The sequence below is a fragment of the Pecten maximus genome, chromosome 9, assembly GCF_902652985.1.
Source record: "Pecten maximus chromosome 9, xPecMax1.1, whole genome shotgun sequence".
NCBI classification, from domain to species: domain Eukaryota; kingdom Metazoa; phylum Mollusca; class Bivalvia; order Pectinida; family Pectinidae; genus Pecten; species Pecten maximus.
This window is the reverse complement of record NC_047023.1, coordinates 19,726,242-19,747,845: the sequence shown is the minus strand read 5'-3', so window position 1 is coordinate 19,747,845 and position 21,604 is coordinate 19,726,242. Positions and strand designations below refer to the sequence as shown.

At 36.6% G+C, this 21,604-nt stretch overlaps 1 protein-coding gene across 1 annotated transcript in view; it reads left to right on the top strand.

Moving 5' to 3' along the window:
• The window catches only part of LOC117335127 (proprotein convertase subtilisin/kexin type 4-like), a 78,803-nt gene extending 57,882 nt beyond the window's left edge, over positions 1 to 20,921 (top strand). The window contains exons 10-22 of the mRNA XM_033895057.1: positions 40 to 143; positions 1,010 to 1,127; positions 1,827 to 2,149; positions 2,536 to 2,627; positions 4,871 to 4,956; positions 5,099 to 5,289; positions 5,650 to 5,790; positions 6,659 to 6,755; positions 7,898 to 7,998; positions 9,870 to 9,970; positions 10,133 to 10,304; positions 10,590 to 10,625; positions 16,145 to 20,921. Of these exons, the coding sequence (XP_033750948.1) occupies positions 40 to 143; positions 1,010 to 1,127; positions 1,827 to 2,149; positions 2,536 to 2,627; positions 4,871 to 4,956; positions 5,099 to 5,289; positions 5,650 to 5,790; positions 6,659 to 6,755; positions 7,898 to 7,998; positions 9,870 to 9,970; positions 10,133 to 10,304; positions 10,590 to 10,625; positions 16,145 to 16,191 (1,609 nt within the window). The 3' untranslated portion in view covers positions 16,192 to 20,921. The remainder of the gene's footprint in view (positions 1 to 39; positions 144 to 1,009; positions 1,128 to 1,826; positions 2,150 to 2,535; positions 2,628 to 4,870; positions 4,957 to 5,098; positions 5,290 to 5,649; positions 5,791 to 6,658; positions 6,756 to 7,897; positions 7,999 to 9,869; positions 9,971 to 10,132; positions 10,305 to 10,589; positions 10,626 to 16,144) is intronic.
• Positions 20,922 to 21,604: the final 683 nt, after the last annotated feature.

The following is a 21,604-nucleotide window of genomic DNA, read 5'->3' as shown; positions in this document are numbered from 1 at the left end:
ATGATTTGCTAATTTTTTCATATGACATGTCTTTGCTAGTCCAAACCTGACATGGAGAGATGTTCAGTACATTACATTGCTGTCTGCTAACCCGGAACCCATGGTAGACGGACAATGGCGTGTCAACGGCATGGGCAGGAAAGGTGAGTGTCAGGCATTTATGGACTATTTTGGTCTGTATCCCATTAGTTGGGGGAATTGTCACAGATACAGGGTTCTTAACTTTTCCAATATTATATCTAGGAAATTTATAAAATATTCTTGGAGTAAACTGCTATGTATTTAGGCTCATCTTGTGACAGTGTATTGCTACAGTACTGTAATGAGGCCAGTATTGTTATGGAAATATGATTAAGTTGTTGCCAATTCTTTCTAGCATACTCTAAATATGGAGAAATACATCTGAATTCAATATGTAACAGAGATCATTACAAATCATATATCACTGCCTCCAATAGGGATTAAACCTGGGACCTCTGGCTTACTACTCTTATACTTCACAAATCGAGCTAAAGAAATGTTACCTCTAGCTGAGGGGTATATTGTAGCTAGTATGTACCAGAGTTATAAATACACTGTCTTCTGGGCAAGATAAATATCAAAATAAAGGAAAAGCTATATTAGTACATATGCTTTCTTCTTTCTAAATTTGAATATGAGCTATGTCATGAAATACCCTTAACAGTACCAATTTTTGTTTGTTTCGCTGATGAAGATGAGGATGCTTACTCTTCCGGAACACCTGGTCTTATTCTCCGTGTACTTGTTCAGGTGTCTCCATTTTTTCAGGTGTCTCCATACAAATTTATATATTTGTTTATATTTTGTCCCTTTTTTCTTGATTTTGAGTTAGAATTATGGTTTCGTTACTTTGTATGAATTCTCATGTTGTTTTTGCAGGGAGTCTAAGATATTGTTATGGTCTGATGAGTCTAATTCTGATATGGTTATGGTCTGATGAATGCCACTGAGTTAGAATTACGGTCTGAATTCTCTGTTGTTTTTGCAGTGAGTCTAAGATATGGTTATGGTTTGATGAATGCCACACAGATGGTATCCCTTGCCGAGCGATGGACCACTGTACCCAGTCAACATACTTGTACCATTAATGGGTCCAAACAAAATGCGTATGTATAACTAAATAGACTTAACACCATTCACACTTTTGGTCAGAATAAATTTTCAAGGGGTACATCTGCAAGCTTACGCAAAGATAAAATATGAACTTTGAACTATAGTTGTGCATGAGATTTACTGATGCTTTATGCAGCAGATGTAATTGACAGTGTAATTAGTGACTGCTTTGAAGTCATGGATTGAAATGTAACTGGTTTAACAAATGATTTTAAAGTGAAAACTGATTTAATTTAGAACAGATGATGATGTCGTACACAAATTTTTTAAATATATATAGCATACTTTGAACTTGAAACCAGAATTCAGCCACATTACAATTATGTTATCTGAGAAGAAATTACATGTTCATAATTTACACGGCAGGCAAACAGTTAAGAATTTACGTAATTTTTTTTTAGAATTTACTGTTCTTCTTGCCGGAATTTGTAAATACACATTGTTTTTTTAGAATTCCATGTTCGTGTTGCCAAAATTTGTGCCAAGTTGTCCATTTCTGTAGCAGTTTACTAGTGCTATTTGATTATTTACTCAGTACACACATTTTGATCTAATATAAGTTGATGGCTAAAACAATTGTCAACACTACTACAGTGTAAATGTATTACAGTGGTGTAGGAGAAATCTGAGTTCTGCTACATGTCAGGTTGTGCAGGGATTTTATTTCTGATAAATGTTTTATTTCTCTCCAGACCATTGTACAAGTACAGCATGTTTGAAAACCAGATAACTACTGATGGCTGTGCTCGCTCAGCAAATGAAATCCGTTACCTTGAGCATGTCCATGTTAAAATTTCCCTTAAATACAAACGCCGGGGCGATCTCACAATTCACTTAATCTCTCCGAGTGGGACCAATTCTACACTGCTGCCCAAGAGGAACCGTGATATGAGTGATGGTGGTTTTAACGGCTGGGAATTTCTATCTGTACATTTCTGGGAGGAAAACCCGGCTGGGAGCTGGACTCTACGGATCGTGGACCAGTTAAACCCATATGGTGGCACTGCTCAGCAAGGTGAGTGTTTTATCAGCAGTGCTGCTTCAAGCTTTGGATTTCGGATCAGAACTAGGAATAACAGACTGGCCATGTTTGTGGGAGGATATAGTGCCACCCTGTATCATTCCATCTCCTCCATTGTATAAACACCTGCATAGATAATAGACTTTTGAAATTGAATAATAGAAATTTTACCTTTTATGTTTTATTCCCAAAGCAAATATAAGAAAGGAAAGCAAGGTAGAAGGTGCACAGAGATCCTTCTGTGATCAGAAGAAAAATAAAAATTAAAAAAAAATTAAATGATGAAAATATGATCTTTTTTTTTTTTAATTTGTATTACTGATATTTCTGGACTGAGGTACTTATACTCCTGGACTGATAAATTGGGATTGATGTTATAGGGACACTCATCAAATGGGAGTTGGTGTTGTATGGTACACAAGACAAACCTGTCAATCTCAAGGAGACAGTATCACCAGTCACACCCACATATGTAAGTACAGTATCACCGGTCACACCCACATATGTAAGTACAGTATCACCGGTCACACCCACATATGTAAGTACAGTATCACCGGTCACACCCACATATGTAAGTACAATATCACAGGTCACACCCACATATGTAAGTACAGTATCACAGGTCACACCCACATATGTAAGTACAGTATCACCGGTCACACCCACGTATGTAAGTACAGTATCACCGGTCACACCCACGTATGTAAGTACAGTATCACCGGTCACACCCACATATGTAAGTACAGTATCACCAGTCACACCCACATATGTAAGTACAGTACCACCGGTCACACCCACATATGTAAGTACAGTATCACCGGTCACACTCACATATGTAAGTACAGTATCACCGGTCACACCCACATATGTAAGTACAGTATCACCGGTCACACCCACATATGTAAGTACAGTATCACCGGTCACACCCACATATGTAAGTACAATATCACCGGTCACACCCACATATGTAAGTACAGTATCACCAGTCACACCCACATATGTAAGTACAGTATCACCGGTCACACCCACACATGTAAGTACAGTATTACCGGTCACACCCACATATGTAAGTACAATATCACCAGTCACACCCACATATGTAAGTACAGTATCACCGGTCACACCCACATATGTAAGTACAATATCACCGTCACACCCACATATGTAAGTACAGTACCACCGGTCACACCCACATATGTAAGTACAATATCACCGGTCACACCCACATATGTAAGTACAGTATCACAGGTCACACCCACATATGTAAGTACAATATCACAGGTCACACACATGTGTAAGTACAGAGTCTCAACTGTCACAAACATGTGTAAGTACAGAGTCTTCACAGTCACACACATATGTAAGTACAGAATTCTCAACGGTCACACACATGTGTAAGTACATTGTCTCTGGTGATCCACAAAACTAGGAAATATTAACTGCTGTTTTAACCTTCCACACGGGGTATACGGGGTATAATTACATGATTATATTCTAATGACAATGTATGTTAGTATTCCAAATGCTTAGTATAAGATATTCCTTCTGAATAAGTAAAGGTTCTATACATATGGTATGAATATTACACAAGAAAAGTAGATATTTTAATGGAGATCATAGTTACAATACAGGTATTTTATCTGTTTTCTGTGAGTGGCCATGACGACCATTCTGTTTGTATTTTATAGGTAGATGTTTGGTTCCTTCTTTAATTCATTCTCTTCATTTTGGTTTAAGGATTTATGTGAATGATAACCATAAGAAATGGTCTCTACTTGCTGACTCAAGATAAACATGTGTTTGGTATAACTATTAACATAAACATCAATAACCCAGATATACTTTTATATAGTAGGTTTACTTTGTCCATCATTTCAAGACATTCCTGTGGTTACCTGGCTACATAGACAATACAGTAGACCTATACTACATAGACAATACAGTAGACCTATACTACATAGACAATACAGTAGGTCTATACTACATAGACAATACAGTAGACCTATACTACATAGACAATACAGTAGACCTATACTACATAGACAATACAGTAGACCTATACTACATAGACAATACAGTAGACCTATACTACATAGACAATACAGTAGACCTATACTACATAGACAATACAGTAGACCTATACTACATAGACAATACAGTAGACCTATACTACATAGACAATACAGTAGACCTATACTACATAGACAATACAGTAGACCTATACTACATAGACAATACAGTAGACCTTTACTACATAGACAATACAGTAGACCTATACTACATAGACAATACAGTAGACCTATACTACATAGACAATACAGTAGACCTATACTACATAGACAATACAGTAGACCTATACTACATAGACAATACAGTAGACCTATACTACATAGACAATACAGTAGACCTATACTACATAGACAATACAGTAGACCTATACTACATAGACAATACAGTAGACCTATACTACATAGACAATACAGTAGACCTATACTACATAGACAATACAGTAGACCTATACTACATAGACAATACAGTAGACCTATACTACATAGACAATACAGTAGACCTATACTACATAGACAATACAGTAGACCTATACTACATAGACAATACAGTAGACCTATAATATGATAAAATTGATGGTTATCAGGTAAACATGATTAATACACAAATCGAGAAATTTTGTACTATTTAATATTTTATACTTTACAGACATGTCACTCTCAGTGTGTGGATACGTGTACTGGCCCCAACCCAGAAGACTGTACTCGCTGTAAATTCTACAGGATCCAAAATGGGTTAGTTTAATCTATCGCAATGATTTTCTCTCAAAAATTTTCTTGTATCATAATTTTTGATCTACCTCTCTTCTTTTTTTTCTTAAAAATTTGATTAATCATAGATTTAATTTTGATATATGATTATCTCCCCTTATTGCAGCCCCTGTGTACAAAGTTGCCCGACAGCCTACCGAGCGGACCGTGACTTGTGTGTGCCGTGCAGTGATAACTGCCAGTACTGTATAACTGTGTCTGGCTCTAGGGAGCACTGTCAACAGTGTAAGGGGGGTATGATGTCTATAGAGAATGAAGGCACATGTGTCACCTCCTGTCCCCCAGGCTACTTCAGAGGTAAGTAACTCAAATACAGCTGAAATTTTACAGGTGTATCGCATCCTTCCAACATGTGAAATATTTACCAAAGAAATTGTGGGATAACACTTAAAATAAATAAAATCTTGAATTTTTTTTACAAAAAAATATTTAGCTTTAAAAAGATGACCAATAATTTGCTCATTTTCTGTCACTGAAATAATAAAAATAATTATAACTTTCAAAGAAAATGTTTCTTATAAAACTTAATGTAACATCATTTATAAAATATACTGCATTTGATGTCACAGAATATTTGAATGATACAAAAAATATTTATTGATGATTCAATGTCATTTTGATCTGTTGGTGATTTTCCTGACACTTTCTTCCTGGCAGTTGGTACGTCCACCGTGTGTCGTAGGTGTGCCCAGCAGTGTGAATTATGTGAAGATACGGCCAGTCACTGCCTTAGGTGTGTAGCTGGCATGGTGCTTAAAGACAACAAATGTGTACTACCACCGAAACTCTGTCCTGAAGGTAAGTTCTTTCTTATTTTCAGTATTCTGTACAAATTAAGTTGTGTTTATTGGAACAAAGAGATGAAATGTATTTATTTCAGAGTCATATTTTTTTATTATATATATTTCTAGAGTTATTTCTGTAATAAGTATCAGGTGTCTAGGAATAAGTACTGGCAGTTTTGTTTTGTACCCAACTAACCCCAGTTACACTGTAAAACCATCGGGCCATGACACCGTTTCGCGCGTCATCTCTTTCATCATCATTTATCAAGGAATACTCGTGGCATCCCAGTCGCTGTAAGTCAAAAAGCTTGAGTTTGATACTTCTTCCTTACAAATCCTCTATTCCCTATACTGCACTATTGTACTTATGTACAAATCCTCTATTCCCTAAACTACACTACTGTACTTATGTACAAATCCTCTATTCCCTAAACTACACTATTGTACTTATGTACAAATCCTCTATTCCCTATACTACACTATTGTACTTATGTACAAATCCTCTATTCCCTAAACTACACTATTGTACTTATGTACAAATCCTCTCTACTATAAGGGAACTCCCTACACTAGAGACTTTGTTATGCAGTGTCTGGTCGTCTGTTCATCCTTCTGTCCTTCGGTATATTGTTCATTCTTCTGTCCTTCCATACATTATTCGTCCTTCTGTCCTTCCGTACATTATTTGTCCTTCTGTCCTTTCCGTATATTGTTCATCCTTCTGTCCTTCCGTACATGATCTAAGAATCATACTAATATTGATCACTTTACCTCTCTGTCTCTTATCGTTACTATTAATAAATAGTATTTATTGATTGTGTTTATCATCTCATGATGTTAAAGAACATTATTGGATACTAAGATGTTGTATGATGTTTCAGGTACATACAAGAACAGGGGACATTGCAAGGCATGTGACTCAGGCTGTCGTATCTGTGATGGGCCGGGAAAATGCATCTACTGCAAAAACAGCTTTAAGTATGTTTACAGGATTCTGATTAGATAATTCCCATAAACTACCAGAAAACATTGTCAGATTATAAGTATATTATCAAGGTATGGGGTACAAGGGGGGAATGGGTACAATGTGGGAATGAGGTACTGTGGGGGTATGGGGTACAAACGGGGAAATGAGGTACAATGTTGGAGTGAGGTACTGTGGGGGTATGGGGTACAAACGGGGAAATGAGGTACAATGTTGGAGTGAGGTACTGTGGGGGTATGGGGTACAAACGGGGAAATGAGGTACAATGTTGGAGTGAGGTACAATGGGAGAATGGGGTACAATGGGGGAATGGGGTACCATGGGGGAATGGGGTACAAATGGGGAAATGAGGTACAATGTTGGAGTGAGGTACTGTGGGGGTATGGGGTACAAACGGGGAAATGAGGTACAATGTTGGAGTGAGGTACTGTGGGGGTATGGGGTACAAATGGGGAAATGAGGTACAATGTTGGAGTGAGGTACTGTGGGGGTATGGGGTACAAATGGGGAAATGAGATACAATGGGGAAATGGGGTACAATGTGGGAGTGAGGTACAATGTGGGAGTGAGGTACAATGTGGGTGTGAGGTACAATGTGGGAATGAGGTGCAATTGGAGAATGGGGTACAATTGGAGAATGGGGTACAGTGGGGAAATGAGGGACAATGGGGGAATTTTTGGAAACATCAACAGAGAGTGACTTCAGAGATAATTGAAATGAATGGGGAGAGGAAAATGGCTGAAATAGGATGTTTCATTTGTTTCATCAGAATTGAAGACTAATAGATAAACTGGTAAATAAGACTTTTGTTAAAGCAGTTTGACCTGTGCTCTGGTCATTTCACTCTTATGTATATTGGTGTAACATACCGTGTAACATGAAATATTTGTGTGTACTGGAGCTTTCAAATTATTTTGTGGGTACAAACTTTTGAGGTTGGCCAATGCATCAATAATATACCAATAATACATACAATATGTTTGTTACTTATATTCCTAAATCCATAGCAACCACAAAAAGAAACAAATGTTTATACACATCAAATATTTTATGTTATGTAGTAAGAAAATAATTTGAAAAATTAAAATCATTTTCATACTCTGTATTATACTTTGAATTATAAATCCCTTACAGCTATATCCAGAATGGCAGGTGTGTTAACACCTGTGACAAAGGATACCTACCACATGTACTACAGATCACAAACCATCGGGAATGTCGCAAATGTAACCAAGGTAACGTGTCACATGTAAACAAACCATCGGGAATGTCACATGTAACCAAGGTAACGTGTCACATGTAAACAAACCATCGGGAATGTCGCAAATGTAACCAAGGTAACGTGTCACATGTAAACAAACCATGGGGAATGTGTCCCACGTAAACAAACCATCGGGAATGTGTCACACGTAAACAAGGTAATGTGTCACATGTAAACAAACCATCGGGAATGTCGCAAATGTAACCAAGGTAACGTGTCACATGTAAACAAACCATCGGGAATGTCGCAAATGTAACCAAGGTAACGTGTCACATGTAAACAAACCATGGGGAATGTGTCCCACGTAAACAAACCATCGGGAATGTCGCAAATGTAACCAAGGTAACGTGTCACATGTAAACAAACCATCGGGAATGTCGCAAATGTAACCAAGGTAACGTGTCACATGTAAACAAACCATGGGGAATGTCACACATGTTACCAAGGTAATGTGTCACACGTAACAAACCATCGGGAATGTGTCTCACGTAACAAACCATCGGGAATGTCACATGTAACAAACCATCGGGAATGTGTCACATGTAACAAACCATCGGGAATGTCACATGTAACCAAGGTAATGTGTCACATGTAACCAAGGTAATGTGTCACATGTAACCAAGGTAATGTGTCACATGTAACCAAGGTAATGTGTCTCACGTAACAAACCATCGGGAATGTGTCACATGTAAACAAACCATCGGGAATGTCACATGTAACCAAGGTAATGTGTCACATGTAAACAAACCATCGGGAATGTCACACATGTTACCAAGGTAATGTGTCACATGTAAACAAACCATCGGGAATGTCACACATGTTACCAAGGTAATGTGTCACATGTAAACAAACCATCGGGAATGTCGCAAATGTAACCAAGGTAACGTGTCACATGTAAACAAACCATCGGGAATGTCGCAAATGTAACCAAGGTAACGTGTCACATGTAAACAAGGTAATGTGTCACATGTAAACAAGGTAACGTGTCACATGTAAACAAACCATCGGGAATGTCGCAAATGTAACCAAGGTAACGTGTCACATGTAAACAAGGTAATGTGTCACATGTAAACAAACCATGGGGAATGTCGCAAATGTAACCAAGGTAACGTGTCACATGTAAACAAACCATCGTGAATGTCGCAAATGTAACCAAGGTAACATGTCACACATAAACAAACCATCGGGAATGTCGCAAATGTAACCAAGGTAACGTGTCACATGTAAACAAACCATCGGGAATGTCGCAAATGTTACCAAGGTAATGTGTCACATGTAAACAAACCATGGGGAATGTCGCAAATGTAACCAAGGTAACGTGTCACATGTAAACAAACCATGGGGAATGTCGCAAATGTAACCAAGGTAACGTGTCACATGTAAACAAACCATCGGGAATGTCGCAAATGTAACCAAGGTAACGTGTCACATGTAAACAAGGTAACGTGTCACATGTAAACAAACCATCGTGAATGTCGCAAATGTAACCAAGGTAACGTGTCACACATAAACAAACCATCGGGAATGTCGCAAATGTAACCAAGGTAACGTGTCACACGTAAACAAGGTAATGTGTCACATGTAAACAAGGTAATGTGTCACATGTAAACAAACCATCGGGAATGTCGCAAATGTTACCAAGGTAATGTGTCACACGTAAACAAGGTAATGTGTCACATGTAAACAAACCATCGGGAATGTCGCAAATGTAACCAAGGTAACGTGTCACATGTAAACAAACCATCGGGAATGTCACAAATGTGACCAAAGTTTGTAATGTATTTTGTGCATCTCCTATATAAACTAGTAGGTGTGTATGTAACTTAATCGATTTCTGTTTTGTAGGTGTGTGTAACAGCTGCGCGAACGGTTTCAGGATGTCCAACAGTATCTGTTTCCAGGAGAACGCCTGTAGTACCAGCAGCTTCTATGACTGGGCTGTTATGGTAGGTTTTGTTAGGCTCATTAGGGGACATCCTTATCTTGCTTCTATGCCATGCCATTGTCTGAGCTACGGTACAAACATACACAATGATAACCATCTGTCTTTGTCTTTGAGCTACTCTACAAGCATACACAACGATAACCATCTGTCTTTATCTGTGCAGTCCTGTAAACCATGCCATAAGAACTGTGATACGTGTCACGGACCGGGGGCAACAGACTGTAACTCGTGTCGCAGTCCACTGATGTTCCACCCTTACCTACAGGCCTGCTTATCCTGCTGTGTCGACTCGAACCAAGACACGACCAGCTGTTGTAAATGTGACATCAACAGAGGTATACACACTCTCAGTTTTAATTAACACAAGTACCTACTCAAAGTTAGACCAACAATATCATGAACCAGGCCCAATTTGTGAAATGTGAACCCGGTTACCTTGGCAACTATATGCTTTTGAAGCAATGTACAATGTATTGATATTATTACCTCTTTTGTTTCATAATTTGAATTTTACATAATCAACATATCCTGATAGAGATATGTCCATATCTGTTGGACTTATAATACTAATTATGTCTTAGAACACTATTGTTATACACCCGATTACTTACCTGTTTCAGGTAAATGCATTGTCGGCGCCGCTAAAAACCAGAAAGGTGAGAAAGGATTTGGGGACGCTACAGTCATACTGACTGTGGTCGTGGTGGTGATCGCTCTGGTTATAATACTTTTGGCTGCTGTTATCTTCTTTATGCTCAGAAACAATCAAACAACTCTGAATAGAATACAACATGAAAAACTATCACCATCAGTCAAATACGAAAGGCTAGCTCAAAATGACATTTAACTTACCATGATACTTAAAGGAAATCTTATACTGTGTGATAGTAGATTCCTGACAGATGCTTCAATGTATATGGTATTTTTAATAAGAGATTTCCTTGCATTTTATTTGGTGATTTCAATTTATACGTTACTTATATTAGCATTTCACATAAATCTGTGAGACAGAAAGCTTAGATAGGTAATGTATTTTTCCCTCTGTACTTGTCTAAGCTAGATGGTCTAACAGACCCTAAGTATTAGAGTTTTTATGTGTGTAAGTACATTAATATACTAAAGGTATTTGTTTTCATGATTTAAATAGATATTGTGATATTTACAATAGAAATGTATTATTATGGGAGATATTATTTATTTGTTATAACACCTCCCAATAGTGTGTCGTCATGGTAACATGACCATGATGTGCTTGGTTTGTATGTGTACAAGTATTGTCATGGTTACATGGCCATGGTGTGCTTGGTTTGTATGTGTACAAGTGTTGTCATGGTCAAATGACCATGGTGTGCTTGGTTTGTATGTGTACAAGTGTTGTCATGGTTACATGGCCATGGTGTGCTTGGTTTGTATGTGTACAAGTGTTGTCATGGTTACATGGTCATGGTGTGCTTGGTTTGACTGTACAATTGTGTATTGTTACCATGACACTTTACTAATTATCTCCCTTTCAAAATTCCAATGAAAGTATCTTGCATCAATTGGATATCTGAAAGCGAAGAGTATGCATGCATGTAGTCATCTTGGCATAGATATTTTGATTATTCATTCAGTTTTTCTTTCATTTAGTACACTCAGGCAGTTGTTATAGTCTAAAATGTACAGTAGAAAAGCTGGAGTCAACGAGAATTCAGCTAACACCATATCGTTAGTACAACATACACCTTATATTACATGACCGGTAAGGGTATCAGACAAGGTAATCCTTCCACCCTACCAGTAACCATGTGTCTCCATCACATGGACAGGATATGTGGCTGGTAAGGATATAGGATTAGGTAATCCTTCTACCCTACCAGTAACCCTGTGTGTCCATCACATGGACAGGACATGTGGCTGGTAAGGATATAGGATTAGGTAATCCTTCTACCCTAACAGTAACCCTGTGTGTCCATCACATGGACAGGACATGTGGCTGGTAAGGATATAGGATTAGGTAATCCTACCACCCTACCAGTAACCTTGTGTGTATTTGTTGCTGATCGTATTATAACCAAAAATCAGAGGAGAATAGTTTTAATAATGTATTATAATAGTGAAATCTGTTTGATCCCATACCTGTGTTATCAAACACCTGCCCTCATCTCACATTCTGTAAGTAATTCATTCAACCAGTATACTAATTGATTTGCTCGTAAAGGTATCTTACAAGACAGATTTCACTGTGTTTACAATAGTATATACTGTATTGATATATTGTATTATGTTTTTGATTAAATTGAGCTGTATGTGCCAATATTACGACAGCTATTTCACAGATGATGAATATTGATATAGCTTGCGTACCTGAAAGGCAAAGTATTGAATAACACATAAAGGTGTCTATATATATGTGTGTGAGTGAGTGTGTGTATGTACCTGTGTATGCCTGTACAAGTGAAATGTAATTGTATCATAGCCTTATGAATGACTTATTCCGCATCCACTTGGGAGGATGAGTTTTTGACACAAACTGTGTGATACCTGCCTTACTTAGACACCCGTGTTCTCCTTGCCCTTGTCAGATATAACATTACATTTGCTCACATATCTTTATCATGGCCCATCATATACTGTTTGACCAAGTGTATATTTCTACACTCAAAATATTCACAAGTTACAGAGGAGAAATGTACAACAATGTCAGAAGCTTTCTGTTATATTCAAAGTTATATTTGTGGGACGTGGTTGATTGTGTTTGTGTTTTTGTGGGACGCGGCTGATTTTGTTTGTGTATTTGTGGGACGTGGATGATTTTGTTTGTGTATTTGTGGGACACGGCTGATTTTGTTTGTGTATTTGTGGGACATGGTTGATTGTGTTTGTGTAATTGTGGGACGTGGCTGATTGTGTTTGTGTATTTGTGGGACGTGGCTGATTGTGTTTGTGTATTTGTGGGACATGGCTGATTGTGTTTGTGTAATTGTGGGACGTGGCTGATTGTGTTTGTGTAATTGTGGGACGTGGCTGATTGTGTTTGTGTATTTGTGGGACGTTGCTGATTGTGTTTGTGTATTTGTGGGACGTGGCTGATTGTGTTTGTGTATTTGTGGGACGTGGCTGATTGTGTTTGTGTATTTGTGGGACTTGGCTGATTGTGTTTGTGTATTTGTGGGACGTGGATGATTGTGTTTGTGTATTTGTGGGACATGGATGATTGTGTTTTTGTATTTGTGGGACGTGGATGATTGTGTTTTTGTATTTGTGGGACGTTGCTGATTGTGTTTGTGTATTTGTGGGACGTGGATGATTGTGTTTTTGTATTTGTGGGACGTTGATGATTTTGTTTGTGTATTTGTGGGATGTGGTTGATTGTGTTTGTGTTTTTGTGGGACGTGGATGATTGTGTTTGTGTTTTTGTGGGACGTGGCTGATTGTGTTTGTGTATTTGTGGGACATGGCTGATTGTGTTTGTGTATTTGTGGGACGTGGCTGATTGTGTTTGTGTATTTGTGGGACGTGGCTGATTGTGTTTGTGTATTTGTGGGACGTGGCTGATTGTGTTTGTGTATTTGTGGGACGTGGCTGATTGTGTTTGTGTATTTGTGGGACGTGGATGATTGTGTTTGTGTAATTGTGGGACGTGGCTGATTGTGTTTGTGTATTTATGGGACGTGGCTGATTGTGTTTGTGTATTTGTGGGACGTTGCTGATTGTGTTTGTGTATTTGTGGGACGTGGATGATTGTGTTTTTGTATTTGTGGGACGTGGATGATTGTGTTTTTGTATTTGTGGGACGTTGCTGATTGTGTTTGTGTATTTGTGGGACGTGGATGATTGTGTTTTTGTATTTGTGGGACGTGGATGATTTTGTTTGTGTATTTGTGGGATGTGGTTGATTGTGTTTGTGTTTTTGTGGGACGCGGCTGATTTTGTTTGTGTATTTGTGGGACGTGGATGATTTTGTTTGTGTATTTGTGTCATACACAACTAGACACATCTTGACACCACTAGGCTCACCCAAGGATAAATGTCGTGTCCTTAGTCATACACAACTAGTCATACACAACTAGATACATCTTGACACCACTAGGCTCGTCCAAGGATAAATGTCCTTGGTTATTCCTGTATAATGTTGTTGATCTTTTCCATTGTAAATCTCCAACACTGCTGGGTGTTGTCTCCACCTTATCATTATTCATACGTTACAATTATAGATATTTAGGGATGTTTGACGTATCATGCTTTAGAATTTTCCAGGGCTGAACAGGCGAGATAACATGACAATGATAAATCTATAAGAGTCCTTGGTTCAGTGAGCACATTGTTACATGTTGGTGTCTTTTCATTTGTGAAGATTTTTAAAAATCATGGAGCAAATCTCTTTAGAGAATTTGCTAAACATTTATCATTTAAAAAAATCTCATTCGTGATGGCATCAAATATGACAAATTCATTATGTGTTGATGTAAATATTGAAAATTATAAGATAAAATAGTCATGTATTGATCAAAGCAGAATTTGCCGTGTTAACCTGTGATGAGCAGGTCAAATTGGGCAGGTAAGATGTACTGTATCATCAAAACTCCATTGTCTAATGATAAATTTGTGTATTTCATTTTGATGTGCCATTGTATGTATGACGTTTGTGTGCTATTGTTCTTTACGCTGGACTCAGGACTTGGTGTACGTATACATGTATGTCAACTCTGTAAGCATCTCGCTGCCTGTGGACGTCTGTTTTCTTGGATATGTGACCCTGATCATTTCCATGGTCCATAATATTTTAGTGTGCCATATTTTAACTTCATCAAACACATGAAGATTGTTCTAAATTGTGAGTGAAAATTTGATCTCGTCCTTGGATCATCATTCCCATGTATAGGGACAAGGCTCAATATATTCGTGGTACATGTAGAATTCAACTATTTATTTTTATTTTTTAAGGAATTTTACCACTGTGCCACTAATAAATTGATTGTTGACTTCCCTATATACATAGTTAGAAAATTTTGATGGTTTGAAAATTTTGCTTTAAAAGACTGAAATAGATGGAAAAAACATTTGTGTTGAGTATGTTGCTAAACTTTCTTCCATTCAGTCGACATTCCTTTTAATTAATGGATGATTTTGAATAATTATGCGATTGAATGAGGAATCTTTAGTAATTCCCTGTCATATTAACATCTGAACATGAAAATGACACCCACAATTCCTGAGAGATGTACAGAGTGATAGTTGGAACAGATAGATAATTTATAAAGATAAGATTTATGAATGCTAATAGCTGGCTTGATGGTGCCGAGATCTTGTGATCGCTGTAGTACCCGACAGCTGGCTTGATGGTGCTGAGATCTTGTGATCGCTGTAGTATCCGACATCTGACTTTATGGGGCCGAGGTCTTGTGATCGCTGAAGTATCCCACAACTGGCTTGATAGTGCCAATATCATTGGTGGTGGTAGTAGTAGTTGAAAGAACATCGTACTGCAGTGACTTACTGTAAACTTTCATCATTAAATGGTACCATGTGCATGTTGTTATGTTGAACTATCTCTGGACTGTATTAGTACATCTCTGTACCTTGTCTGGGACCTTGAGTTGGTGTAATCCTGTAAATTACTCTTCTAATTTACTTGTGCAGTAACTTTAAAAAGAAATTTGACCCTTTTTATACCAGTGAATATATAAAAACAGATTCAACTTATAGAGTACCATTATAATTTTAATTCTTACATCACAGGAAACTGTATAAAAAAGATGACAAGGTCTACATGATTTTATTGTTAAAATGTACTAATAACCATGACAACATTACCTTAAGCATGTTCCTGGCTTTGTCTCATTGTCACCTGAACTGTTGAGAAGGATATCACGGTTCTGGACAGTCTACGGTGTAGTGATGTTTATATGTGGTGCATCAGCGTGTCTTAATTAACAAAATGTATTCAAACCTACATGAGACAAGCTTTGATGGACATCCATTTGTTTAAAATTATAACAAAGTCATAAACTTCATTTCATCAGAACTTACATCAGATACTTCGTTATGAATGTGTGATTAAACCAGATTCTTGAAGTTAAAAATCCCTATGGAGGCCAGCTCACATGTTATTCTTGGGGATGTTTACAGTTGTAGCTTTACCATTTTTATTTGTAGTCCTTTTCATGATCAACACTGTTCTTGTTAATTACAGAGCGGAAAAATTGGCTGGTCCAATGGCTCAACTCCAAATCTGGGTGAGCGAAGAGTCTGAGTTTGTATTGTTTTGTTCTGCAAATGTGGGATCGTTCACCGTATAACCATGCAGTGCATCAATATGTTATTTATAGTGGTACATAAGTAGTGTCATCCCAGGTTTATGAAAGCTGAGGATGGCATTGACCTCTAACCCTTTTATTTGAATATGACAGGGTGAAAGGTCTATGGCTGACATGACCTTTGACCCTTTCAATTGAAGATAACTGGTTAAAATAGCTAGACCTCATGGCATGCTTATATATATCAGGATAATGAAAGGGTTTGAGGTTATTTGGTGCATGAATTCGGTTGCTGAGGCAACCAGTGGGAGATTACGTACAAGGTTTAATCATTAATACCATGTGGGTTATGTAAACAAAAATTGAAATGTTTTGAATAATTTTTTCATTCAACTTTTACAAGATACAGGTATTCTTAAAGTGACCAAATTTGCTGGAGAGAAGTGCAAAGAGAGAAAATCTTGATTGATTCGCATGTCATAAAGAAATCAAATGCAAAAGACAGACTGAAGATAATTTTTTATGTCTGGTTGGGAAATTCCTCGTTCCTGAAAAGATATTCTTTCAAAACTCCTGTTAAATATCTTAAATAAAACCCTTTCAGTTATAAAAAAATAAATCCACGGTGGATTTTCCTCATTTGCATGGGTTTGTTGATCTGTTGTAGATGAATACTAACATAGGTCGGTACCAGACCAAGTAACATTTTACTTGTGTTAGGTTGAAATTGTGAACCATGCTTCTAAAAAACTAGAATGGATTGGCCAGTTTGATCTCTGTCATGTATAAGTTTGCGGTCTGTGTCATTCACATGCTTTAATCTGTGGCCACGATGTTCATGTGGCATGCTTTTTGTCATTTTCTAGAGATGAAATAAGCTGTCTTACAAATGGAAAATTAAATAGGTTCAATTTTCTTTAAAAGTTACTGCACATCTGGATGAAAAAAGACAAAATATGAAAACATTTGAATCCCAATAAATAATTATGATACCACTGAACATAACAGTTTTTATTTTGTAGTTGATTGTTGCTGACAACTCTGAAACATTACAGGACATACATGTACATATATTCAAAATGATCATTGCCACAATTATCAGAAATCCGTATATTGTTTTGTAATTTTTTTCCTCCGAATGATGTGTCCTGAGGTATATATGGGTTTGATATCCTTTGAATATTCATGTATAATTTAGAATTCTGTTTCATCGATCCTGATGACTGGATTTTGCTGGTGTGTGTGTTGAGGCCCATTCACTGTGTATATAGTAGCATGATACACCGATTTAACCGGAACAGTGAAAATTACAGCAATTTATCAACATCTGTTGCAGGATGGGTTATCTCCCTTTTGTATTTTCTGATACATTTTGCAGACTTATCTCCAAGCATTTTAAAATTAGAATGACATGCAAAGACTTATTGTAACAAATTGATTTTCTAACATGATAATAACAGTAATTTTAATTTTGACATTGTTTTGACTATGTTAGCTGGATACACATTGGAGACTTGTAGTTCTAGCATGTTTTGTTTCTAGTGGAAACAATCTTATCAGAATACAAATCATCGTTATACACTACGCTATTAAGTCCTGTATGATGATCTGTACTTCAATCTGATTGTAGTAGAGATTCTCACAGAGGCAGAAGAACAATACAAAATTGGACCTGATATATATATGGCCGTTTAGATTATAAACATCATTATACATGGGAGGCAATGTCCACTTAAATCTCCACATTTGTCAGGTTCTAATGAGTGAATGTGTTCTACCTTTGTCACCACTTTATTATAAAATGCATGTTAAACATAACCTTCTAGTGCTTTCCATTGGTGATTATTCTCCACAAATCATAAAATAAATATCAATTAGGAGTAAAGGCGACTGATTACGACAGATTCCGTACAGGATTTTGTATCAGGCTCATTATGTAAAATTCATGTTCACATCTTTTTTGGACTTTTTGTCGTTGTTGTGTGTGATAACATATTGATTATAGATGTTGTTAATTATAAATGCAGGATAATTAATTTATAAAATTTTCATCATTGTTAATGTAATGAAATTTGCATGAGAAATTTAACATGTTGAACATTTTTGAAAATATATAAAATATTGTATTGAAATAAATAAATCATGTTTAAGTATGCAATATTGTTATAGAGTATAAAAAAACTAGATGTGCTGGTTTTTGTTTCTTGTTAATGAAAAAATATTTATAAAAATATAATTCTGGGCTTTGATAAAATTGTCTACATGTTATATGGGAAGCCAAAGAAATTTGAGCAAACAATATACCAAGGAATGCTTTTGTAAAAATTGTCTGTTAAAATTGAATGCTGGAATAATTTCTCTATTGCAGTTTTTTTGTATTTTGATGTAATGTGAAATGTTTTAGTTTTGGTTAGAATCTCTTCTTTTCAAAGTGCTGCACAGATGGCCTAGACCTCTTTCTGGTCATGCTTTTTATAGACTTTATATGTTACCATGGTAACAGGAGTTAACACAAGAGTTAAAGAATGATTGCGCATCAGTCAGACTCTTGAGAATTATTGTGTCATCATTTTGTAATTGCGCCTCATCTAAAAGCAATGCCTGTCTGTTTTTGCACATACCAACTGAGGCTGCTAAGAAAGGATTCCAGATATATGGTACAATATTACTCACCAGAATTCTTTCCCAGGGGTGACATGGTACAATAATATTACTCACCAGAATTCTTTCCCAGGGATGACATGGTACAATAATATTACTCACCAGAATTCTTTCCCAAGGATGACTCTCTATAGACCAGTACAAGGAAAATATTAACAAACGTTGTTATGCAGATATAACAGGATGCATGCATACTATTGTTGTATGAATTTGGCCACCTATATATCTATGCATTGTGATGATAAGTAACAGCATTATCTAGTCTCCATTGCCAGTCACTTTATTGTACCTTTGTATTGTATATGTTCTCAGTAATAAGTCCATTTCTATTGCTGTACAGTACCTGGCATTCACCTGTGGTAACCATCCCCCTGACTTTGTGTTCACCACTTGGGCTTATACATGTAGCAGGATAAATGTGGTACATGTACTTAAATTTTAGTAAAATGATCTACTTAAGTAAAACCAAATCACTTTAATTTGTGAATTTGTATAATTCCAGGTGAAACTCCACAAACATGATTTTTATATTGGTATATAGGGCTGGTCTCTCCCTGTATATTTTGATTCATTAGGTACGGTTGCATGTGCTTTGTATTTAGCGTGTCTGTGTATTTTATCTGGATATTTTAAATGTTTATACGAGGCCTTTCTCTCTTATCACCTGTCACATACACCTGTAATTGTATTGTCATGTTAATATGGTCTCTTCTGTAGATTTTTAAATTTTTGACTTCAGACCAAAAAACTTCCAGGTTATGTGGCCGTGTATGTGTTTCTTTTTAATAAAATCATCCAAGAGTGTGCATATCATTATATTGTGATGGAATCAAGTCATTTCACTAGTAGATGTTTTAATGAAACTCATCCCCCCCCCCCCCGCAAATAAAACTTAATTACATTGTACTTGTTTTCAATGCTTGTCATCTTATTTTTAGTAGATCATTTCATAACCAAAGTTTGAGCATGTAGTGGGATGCTTAAATCCATTGTGTGCAAATTTTTCCTTATGTTGATATATTATGTAACCGGCGTCACTCTGAAATCAAATTAAATTTGAAACATGTGTAGCTCAGATGGCCCTATTATGTCAATGGCCCTATTATGGCCCTATTATGTCAATATTATATCTTGTCTGAGAGTTTTGAGAGTAAAGATTGAATATAATTGAGAGTGTGCAGGGAACGATGGCCGCACACATGTAAGTGAGCTGTCAAAAATTGTCATGTAAGGCATACTACTCTCTAGCCAGAATTTCCTCTGGCCCTGACACCATGAACTCGGGCCTACACCAGACATGGTGTCAGGGCCAGAGGAAACTCGGGCCTACACCAGACATGGTGTCGGGGCCAGAGGAAACTCGGGCCTACACCAGACATGGTGTCAGGGCCAGAGGAAACTCGGGCTAACTACTCTCAAAACTCTCTGCCACATGGAAACAAACTCTTACTTTCCAATTAAGAAATTGAGTAACCTCTTGGGAGAGCATTAAAGCCTTACACTAGGCAAGTATGTAATTTCACCGACTAGCATTACAGATTGAAGTCGATACCATTCTGACCAGGGAAGGTCTACAATGTATATATTTTGACCTCATGATGTTTATGGGTAAATCTGACACCTGAAATTTGATAATTTTTCTACCATAAATCATCCAAAATCTCATTAACTTTCATTCTTGTTTATTTTCTAACAGTTTCCATGTCAATATTTGTGTTTTTTGATTTATGAAAGTCATATTAAAGTAGTTTTAACTGGAGTCTGTGATGCTACAAAGCTGGTCTGTGTTTTTAAATATATAATTTTACATGTTTTGATGTGTCTATATAATAAATTATCATTTTATGATATGAATGGTAATATTTTCACAGAATCACATGGAGAAACTAAACTGTAAGATAAAGATGAACAGTTTTATGATTTATATTGGAGTCACTATTCTGATGAGGAGAAAATATTGTAGGAATATATTTTTGCAATATCACTGTAATCACAAGTATTTAGTAATATTTATGTACCATGGAAATGAATAATATTATTGTTTGCACAAAACAACAAGTCTTTGTTTTTTGTTATTGTTCAGTTTTATCAGTTTTTACCAATGTACAGCTTAGTCTCCCTGAAAGGACTACATGCCATTCACCACATGATGTTATGAAGTCAAAGTTGTCGCCATGGGAACGCCAACATTTGCTGTCAAAATGTCTGTTCCATCTAAAATATCAATACTAGTCATGAATAAAATGGTTGGATTTTAATTAGAATAATAATCTACAAAAGGCAGCAAGTTATGTAGAAATATAAATATAAGGCATTCAACTGCCCTCTTATGGGATTCATATTTGTCATAAATGACAGTGCTTTGTAGGCACATATGATATTGGGCACCAAAATTAAATGAAATATCAAGTATCTTTAGTTTATATCATTAACTTAAAGAACTAATGTTTAAAGCAGACCTTGTAGACATGGTATATCTGGAGAAGAGAGGTCGAATCAAATTGTGGGGAACATGCAGGTAAGAACATGAACTTGGATATATTTAGGTATATCTAAGTCTGTGATAAGGATAACTTTTTGAGACATCAATGAGAAACTGAAAATGGTGATCTGAAACTATCAGATATATATATTCCACTTAAATATTACTAACTTATCTCGGATCTAGAGATGATTTATTCAACATTGACGCATGCTCAAGCTTGGATATAAAAATTGGATGAAAATCATTAATC